Here is a 9,838-nt window from a genome sequence, read left to right on the forward strand (position 1 = left end):
TTAGTAACTTTCTAGTAATTAGTAAATTCTAAGAAGTAAAAGGAAGAATTCTGTTATTAGGTTTTTTTTTACTAAAAAGTTTATTAAAATTTTTGACATTTTACAATTTAAGAAATGAAAGAATGACTAAATCAAATTATATGAATTTTATTAAGCCAAACCTAAATTTTTCATCATTTTGTACGATTTGGCTAAGTATTTGCTCTGTTGGAAAAAATAAATAAAGGAACATCAATGACAGCTCTCCAGTACTTTACCTGTTTCTGAATGAGAGCTAATCTAGGTTAAAACTGCTGGTTCTGCTGTGAATTTGCATCTATACATGTATCCTAACGATTTTCTGATGATTAATTTTTCTATAGGTATTTTTTTCTCCAAGTTGCCTTAATTGGAAAGACATCAAACAAACAAACTGCTGTGAGAGCATTAACTAAGTTAGCACATCGCTGTCTGATATCCGTAACAACAAAATTTTCATTTCCTCATTTGCCCAGTAAGCAGTGGAATAACTATATTTTCCATAATGCAGTTGTGGATTTGTATTGCAAGTGTTTGGGTGATAAGAAAGAAGAATGTACTGCACTTGATATGTTTGTCAGGTGGATGCCAGCAAACACTGATTTATTAGAAAGGTTTGTTAAGTCAGAGACTTCAAATATGAATATATATAGTTATATTTCTAGCATTGTACTATATAGTTTTATTAAATAAGATTATTACCTAGTGTTGAACTCAATAATCACCGAGAACTAGTATGTTGTACCAGGTCTTTATATATTCCCCAGTATATTACTGTTTCTATATAATAGTTTTAAGAAATTGGATGTCATTATTATGCACTTTCAGTTATAAGCTACAATTTGTAAAAATCAGTAATTTTTACCCATTAATTTGTATATATCTTTTATCACTGTTAATATGTAAAAGTTGTTGTTAAAACTTGCAAATACTATTTCAGGCACAAAATAACAGTTGATCATTGGTCGTAAACTGAACACTTTTCTTCTTTTTTGTGTCTGTAACTGGGCATTTCTGTGTCATCAATCATGTTGCTGAATTGAATATTAATATAGCTAAATGGTGACTATTTTAATACTTGTATGTAATAAATAGCTATCGACTTGTAATATTTCAATAGTGAGGTAAGATCGAATAATAAAAAGTATACTTTCTAGATGTAAAAGGTTATAGACATACCTAAGTATCAATTATGAGCACATAACAAGTTATTAAAACTGTTATTAGAAGTTAACTGCATGTGTAACATTGTTTAGTTTTTACACAGCTTTGGCTCAAGGGAATGTGAATGCTTTTTGTCTCAAAAACCTCAATTTTAATTTGTGTAATCTCTAAAACCTTTCAAATTTCAAACGTTTTTTGTTTTTGTTTTTTCAGTAAAATTTTATATTTTATATGTTATTTTCCCCACCTTAATTCTATACAAAATTGGTCAATTTGACCATCCTCGTAACCACCCAAAAAAAATCTAAATATATCTAAATCACCCTCTTTTTTCTTTCTAGAATGGCTTCAAATTGTAACATGAAACTACATTTGTTTATCTTAAATACCTTTAAATTTGTAATAGTATATGTCTAGCAATACTTAAGTTTTAATGTTTTGTTGCCCTTTGGACTGTGTCTAACTACTATTTGTACCATGTAAGTTGTAAATCATGTGACAGACATGCAGCTTACATTATGGTATCGAACTGCCTAATGCATGGACTACTTGTAATTGTACCTTGTGAAAAATAATTTCTTCTACCTATCTAACCTAAAAAGTTTTAAATATTTACATTTTAAGTAAAGGACTTACCTGGGTCTTCTTATTTTTGCTATCAACTGTTGATAACTACTGTACAAAATAATGTTTTTATTTAATTAAATAAAGCTTTAAAGAACACAGAATAATAACATGCAAAAAGCAGAATATTTCCAATAACTATCACAATATTTCTGGCTTTCTAACTATGTGACAAGAGCTGTTTGAAATTCATCTAAGTTCGTCAAGATGTTTCCTGTGTGAATAAAGCTTGAACTGGAAGGGAAACTGATATTTCTCCATACAGAAAACAATGTAATGTAATATGTCATTTGATATATTAAAACCATGACTTTTTATTGGTTATAAATAATATAGTATTGAATGTTGGAGAGAACTATTGGCAATTTTTGAAAGAGAGGATGTGACAAGTGATTGTGGCAAGAAGGGTCTGATTTTCGAATTGATGGCTCTATATCCAAATAATATTGATGGCTATGAAAGTTGTGCTTTGCCTGAGTGATGACATCATTGTAATGAGTAATTTTCAATAAATTTCCTACTTTTTTGGAGGGGTAGTAAATAAGATAGAGAAGAGGGTATGCTTAGAGGATTTTTCTAAATATTTCCTTATCAACTTAAGATTTTAAAACTTGTATACTATTAAAATATGGATAATTAGCAGTGTTTTTATGCTATATTTATTGGTATATCATGATAAGAAAGTAGTTCAAGTAAATTTTGAATGGATAAAATAACTTTTCTGTTTTTTCTGTCATTCTCATACACTTATATCTTTAACTTTTTGGTGTACTTTCTTGTTTTAACTTGCTGATGTGATTTTGCAGCAAAACACTGTCTAAACACTGTTTGTTTCTTAGATTTGAGATCTGGAAAATTTTGGGGTATTAAAGTACAGTTTTCTGATGTTTTGTGAAAGTAAATAAGCATTACAAAACCATTCAGTTTTTGTATTCATTATTATAATAAAACATTAATAGTTATTTCTTTAAGTTCTTAACACTTGATTATAGGTTCCATTCAAATTTTGGAGTTTTATATACTATGTTTTAGAAGCACAAGTTTTTTCAATAAATGTAATGATGTTTAAAAACAGTGACATTTCTTCACTTTTACATTTCATTTGTTAGAAATCAAAATGAAACTTCTTTCAAACCACTTGAGCTTGGGTCTAAACACATACAAAACCCCAAAATATGAATGGCACTAGTTGTTCACACAACAACTATGACGAAGAAGCTCACTTTAGTGTTATGAACTTGAAGAAACAACAATTAGTGCTATTATAATATTAAATATAAAAATTGAAATACAACTTCTTTTAAACCATTTGAGCTTGGTTGTTAAGCACCCTGGGTATATTTTTATTTCACTTTAACCATGTAAGAATTTCTAAAATTATATGTAGATAGTGTGTGAATAAAGTTGAAATTTCAATTCTCGTGTCTCATATATATTAGATGGCCACCAGTATGTTAAAGATACATTCTTCTTATGAAATTAAAATATTGTTAATTAACATTTATTATAATAATTATTGCCACTGAAACAAGTTTGCTTAGTAAACTAGATAATAATTAATGATAAACTCAAAATATAATGTTGAATCATATGTACTTTGGCTCTCTAATGGTTAGAATATAATACTGTTTAACATTTACATGTATTATCTATCGTGGTTAGCTTAATTCTAAAGCAAAGTTTTTACAGCAATACTTGTATAATAATTATACCCTTTTTTCAATAAAAGTGTCAAGTTTCTTTGAAAATTAACATTTCATCTTTATTTTCTGTGTAAGATTCAATTGTATGTGAATAGTTGATTCTCCATATTCATCATTTCCTTCCCAGTATAAATATGTGAAATACAGGTTTTGAACTATGTCATAAACATAATTGAACTTTGAAAAATTAAGAAAATAATATTTCTGTATTTTATATCATAGTACGATACATCATTTACCTTTGATTATTTGTCCAGCTGTTTCCAGGTTTAATGTAGTAGTATTTATTATGATTTCTCATTTGATCAAAAATGTTGTTTTGTGCCTTGTATTTGCAATAGGTATTACTCTTGTTCAGTATTGTAACTGTAGTTGCAAAAGTTGTATTAAGTGTTTTTTTATATATGTTATTTTTTACTAGCTTACATGATTGCTTAAGATCATTCACATAAGAAATTGTCTGTAGTATGTTATTAAACTTAAAAAGAACTATTACTTACATCATCTTTAGCTTTATCTGTTTACAGATCGATGGAAAGTTGTTTTTAATTTTGTTGTTTTACAGGACTATACAGACTCACCTTTTTTTGGGTGACTTAGATGGTGCAGATGTGTTGCTGTCACATACCCTTCCCAGCAAAGTGTCAAGCAAAAGTTTGTGGAAAATGTTAGTTCAGGTTTCTGTTGTTGGTTGCTTGTTTTATGACCTCATTCAGTGAAGTATTATCTTCGATAGTTATGTTTGTGATGGAGCCAGATTAGGTAGAAAAGCGGTGTTAATCTGGATCAGTCTGTTAAATTAGATGAAATGTAAACAGTTAAGAGATTATAGTATATGCAGTATAAGTAGCAGTGTACAACTAAATTTTAAGTAGGGTTGAGGAGTAATACAGAAAGTATTTATTATAGGGCTGACATATATATGCTTGTGCCATGGTGTTTGAAGTCTGCTTTAATGAACAAAGGTTTTTGTCATCACACAAAATATATGAGTTGAAGTATGGTGTTTTTTGTTCATTCTTGATTTATTACCTGTTTGAGATCCAGCTACTGAGAGAAAAGTATTATTTATTGTACAGTCTTAGAGGTATGTTCTTTATTAGCTGTATGAAAAATGAGGTGATTGTGTGTGTGTGTGTTGACTTCTTTGTAAATGTGGAGTGAAATTTTTTTGTGTGTAATGTGTGTTTGGGTGTGTAAGTAGAAAATGCAAGCTCTAGCTTAAATATTTCAATATAAGTTAAGTTGCTAAACAGCCTTTAAAGATTATATTTGTTTATTCCGAAAAGAGAAACATGAGAGTTGTTTTTAAGAGATTCCTTCTTTTATTATTCATTCAGGTTTTAAAATGTTGGGAACAGTCAAGGGGCTGTAAAGATAATTTCTCATGTGATTTATGATGATTCAATCTTGATATAAAATTCTCAGTTTATCCTACAAAGTTTTTTTGTATCATTTTCAAAACAAGGCCTGAAGCCTTCTAAATTGGGAAATTTATATTAATGTGTCAATAAATGCAGAAAATGCTTAGATTTGGAAGTAAACAATAGAAAACACAAAAACATAGGTCTGTATCATCACTGAAAATTGACATTATCTGAAGCTTTTGCAGTGGCTACTGGTTTATCTATATTGCCAGAAGCTTGTTGGAATGGTATTGGTGGACCCAGTTGCTGAGCCAGTACTGCAACTAACAACATTACAAATACTACTCTCACTCATTTTATCATTTGGCATACAACAAAAACAAACCTGACACCTTGTTTCTTTTTTGTTGTAAGAAATTTTTTACCACATGCTGCAAGATGCTATGATGTCAGAAAGTTCCATCTCACTTACCAGACTCAAATGTTTGCCCATTTTATTTTCAAACAAACTTTTTAGGTAGGTTGGATGGTAAATTTTTCACTTATTTCAGTGAGAGTTCATTTGTTATTTTTTACAACAAATTTGGGATCTTCATACTTTAGGGTCATATTCAGCTCTAAATTGAGGACTATCCTCTTCCATTATTTATACAATTCTCCTTGCTAATTTCCAGCATATGCTGCCTTCCATATTCTCTCTTCCTTCAGCAGTTTCCATGTTAACTTTTTTGTTCTTCGTTACCCTTGTGCTATGACTTTTTTTTTGTCCAAAATTTATTATTTCCAGCCTCTCAATATCTCTGTGATTTTGAGTATTAAGTACATAGCATTGTTGCTTACTATCATGAATTCAGGTAAGCCTCTTGATTTCTTTGCAAAATTTTGGGTGAGTGCAATTTCTTTTCTTTTACTTGATTTCTTTAGTGGTTGTATTATCACTTGAAAACCAGATCTGACTAAGTGCAGACTTGTATTTTATAATTTTTCTGTTTTTCTGTCATGTCAATTGCCCCTGAGATACTGAAGCCACAGACAGATGTAGTTTTTGAGGTATAGAGAAATTATCATATTAAAGGCCTGGAATGTAGTGTTTAACTCTTTCTCAGCAGGGTCATACTTTGTCTGGGGGAATGTTATGAGTACAACAATATATACTGTAACTCTGAGATTTCTTAAAGTATCCACCAAAAACTGGTAAGATTTCGTTAAAGATTATAAGTATCTTGTACACAGAGAATGACATTATTTTAAGTATTTCTTCTAAAAATTTTATTTATCTATTTTAGTTATTTGCCTCCACACTGTTCAAAACACCTCCAATTTTTTTTTACATCCTACAAACTCTAAATACAAATTGTACAACTTCACTACTAGTTAGTTACAAGGTCAGTCAAAATGATGTCCATATACAAAGTAACTGGTTTATTCTCTGTCTGTTAAGATCAGATTAACAGTTTATGTCAGGATTTTATTCTTGCGTTTTGGTATTTTTGCTTTACTATAGTTGACCTATTTCTTTTATGCTGGGAAGGTCAAGAAACATTTTTCATATGTGGTGATCTCATGGGATTATAGTTTCAGTTTATTATAAGTTCAAGAAGTTCTGTGTTGGCATTTGTTTGTGGCTTGGGACCACACTATTTGGTCTAACTTTACAGTATTTGTCTGTTAGATTTCTCTTTCATTCTTTTCTCTTATCTGATGATTCACAAGTGCCAGGTGCCCAAAATCTGTCCTGCCTCTAATTATGTGGACTTCATATTACATATGATGGAAGGTGTTCTCATTTGTTGTTGATTTGAGTTGTCACAGCACTAAGATGCTTTTATTCATAAGTCTTGAGTGTTTCTTCCTCTCTCAAGAGTTTATCACTCTTCTTTACTTTTTTTGTGTCTCAACTGCTGCTTTACTCATTTTACATTGTTCTTATCATATCCTTGTTCATTGACCTTGCTTTATGACTGTCTTGTATGGTGTTTCAATCTTTTGCATTTGATACCCTGCACTGGGTTTGCAGTTTGATTAATGTGATTGTACTAAATAATAATTTCCACTAGGCCTCGACCTGATACAGATTTTAGTATCTTACCATATATATATATATATTGAAATTACTGAAAAACTGTGTATGGGCCATTCGTAGTCCTTCGTGATCTATGTTTCACTCTCCACATCTCTGGTGCTTGAACAAAAATGGAATCACTAGTTTCACATGGAAGGTCTGTCATGATTGTATTGTTTGTTTTCAAGTCTTAAACATCAGCATTCGATATACAATACATTGTAAAAAGTTTTGTACCTTCTTGGTACTCATTCAAGATACTTTAGAATAGGACTTTAATTTGTGTTTATGGTGTAATTATTTCAAACCATTTAAAGATGAGTGCAACATGCAGGATGTATTCTACTTCCTATCATTACTCCTAGAACCCATTCATGAAACTTCAGAAAACAAGTTTTGATTTTGCTCCCGTGTTTGATTCTCATATTACCAACATGTCAAATGGATGTATATGAGCAACATGATTTATTTGTGGCTTTTAATTGTTTAATTCATATGTGTGGATGTCACTAAATTAGTTTGAAGTTTTACAATCTGCAAGACCAAACTCTATCCATGTTATGTGACCTGTTGCAGAAACTGTGTACACAGCGCATGTGTATGTTAATCTAAGAGAGTAATGGAATTATCTGTTTTCAAGCCTCTTAGAAACCTGTTTAAAACACTAGATATTGTAGGCTGCATCCTGTTATCGTATTTTTACTCTATTTATGACACTAGAGTGGGATTTTAATTTTATTTATGGGTTTTTCGATCATTTACTTCATTTTCAAGCCTAAAGGAAAACAGAGTGAAACACACAAAATGTTGTGGTCTGCTTTTTAAGAAACATAAGAATGAAACTTTTGATTTTACTTTCCCATTCAGTGGATCCATTGCCCACTCTTCCAAATGGTTTGGACTCAAATGATTATGCTGGAACTCAGATTTTGATCCTTCCTCACATTGTAAGTTTTTATCTTGTTGACAGTTGATGTTATCAGGTGATGCTCCTTTTCATTGGAGCAACTTGGCTTGTGGATAGATGTAGCTACTGGTAAGTAATTAGAGATTTCACTACAGTTAAGTATCTTAGACTACCTGGTGTTTTGTTGTGGGACTAGCAGTAGTTTTGGTGACTCAATAGAGATCCATCTGACTCAGTATGCTCAACCTATTTGGCCATGCCCATGATCACCATAACCTAATTATCTTGCTGTTGGTGTATTTATATTGTCCGTATCATATGGCCTTCAACTTCATTCCTTTTCCAAAATGGACAGGCACCTTTATGCTTTCTCGGGAAATTTTAACACTTTACACAGTTCTCATGTGTAAAAAAATATTCTTATTTTAAAATGCAATTCATATAAATACCTACCTTTACTATATCATTCCCATCATTTACATCTTGTTGAGAAGATTTCTAGAGAAAATATCCTGCCCTATTGCCTTATCTCTTCATATCAGCTCATGTATGCCAAAGTGCACATGACCAAAGGAGTAAAACAGGAATGCACAAATAATATCATCAGATGAAAGAAATTTTGCACATCCTATAATTTCTGGCATTAAATGAGGGGGTTGGAGCTAATTAAGATCAGTGAATTAACTTTGATCAAAACATGCTACCTACATAGATCAGAATTTAAAATTACTGAGTAAAGAATGAAGAAAATGTATTAATATTCTTAGATATGATTAGAATGCAATATTCTTGGTCATAAACCTAATAATTTCACAAGGTTCAATTAATGAAATATTATAATTAAAAATATATTACAAACATGTTAAAAATAATAAAGTAGGTATATGTATTAAACAATTTTATGAATTATGTTAATGGAACTGACATGAGAGAGGTATAATATAACTTACTTACAAAACACTGATTCTCTGACCACTTAAAGTATGACATCATTACCCACAAAACATTATACAATCCTCCATAACAATGTCTAGTGACCAGTGAACACCCATTAAATGGCTTCAAAAAGTCTATCTTCATAATTAGCCAGGACGATTTTGTTAATATTGGACTTCTGTAAGATAATAGAATAGGTCCTATAACTGTGTGTGTATGCTGGTCCAAAAGGTGGACAAACTTTGAGCAAATTGTAATTTTTCTTCTGGATGTATACGTTGTATTTTGATGTAAACTTCAGGCTTTGCTTTGATTTTTGTTTAAAAAAAAAGGAAAATTTCTATTGTGGTTTTCTCAGATTTATAGTTTACAGTTTTGAGAGAAATTATTTGTAATGATTTTGTTTAGGTTTATAATCAAATTTTTAATTGTCAAAGTGTCACCCACTTGTAAAACTCAACTTTGATGATGGCACTTTAGAATTGCAAACAAAAGCAAGATCTTGTGCTGAAAATTAGGTAACCGCAGTGGTATATTTTTCTCATTTCAGAGCCATATATATAGCTATACAAGACCAAAACCATAAAAAGGTAGGTTAATGGAGTAAACACTTGCACTAATTAAATTATTTTATTGTCATATTAAAACAAAGAAAAATGATATTAATAAAAATATTTCAAGAATGGAAACTTCTAGCTATTATATTTCATATTCTTTTTAAAAGAATTCTTAATTTGTTTCTATTTCTCTGATATTACTTTTTCAATGTAAAATTTCATATTCTTGCTGTTTAAGAATTCCTAATGTTTAAAATCTTTCTGGGTTTAACAGAAAATATTGTTACAAATAAGTTGATGGGAAAAGCATTAACATACAATCTACAAAAAAAACTATTAATAGTTTATTACAGTGTTGTTTCTTCACTAGGGAATGATGGTGGCATTAAATAGATTCATTGGACCTAGAGAGCATATGAATAGTTGAAAAAAATGAATGAAAATTGACAACATATTTTACTAAGGAAATGTTTATTACTGAAGTACATAACAAAAACAAT

General features: G+C 30.2%; 1 protein-coding gene across 3 annotated transcripts in view; it reads left to right on the top strand.

The window, feature by feature from the left end:
- LOC106463407 (zinc finger C3H1 domain-containing protein-like) overlaps nt 1-9,838 on the top strand; it is a 111,188-nt gene that overhangs the window by 92,218 nt on the left and 9,132 nt on the right. The window contains exons 29-31 of one of the 3 annotated variants that reach the window (XR_002611481.1): nt 366-632; nt 4,075-4,176; nt 9,332-9,355. Coding sequence is in view for 2 of the 3 variants with exons in the window: in XM_022390890.1 (XP_022246598.1) it covers nt 363-632; nt 4,075-4,176; nt 9,332-9,371 (412 nt within the window). In the remaining variant the exon portion in view is untranslated. Of the gene's footprint in view, nt 1-362; nt 633-4,074; nt 4,177-9,331; nt 9,372-9,838 lie in introns of those variants that run through there. The other 2 variants (XM_022390891.1, XM_022390890.1) reach the window with 2 other exon arrangements.

Source organism: Limulus polyphemus, unplaced genomic scaffold, assembly GCF_000517525.1.
Source record: "Limulus polyphemus unplaced genomic scaffold, Limulus_polyphemus-2.1.2 Scaffold1399, whole genome shotgun sequence".
NCBI lineage: Eukaryota > Metazoa > Arthropoda > Merostomata > Xiphosura > Limulidae > Limulus > Limulus polyphemus.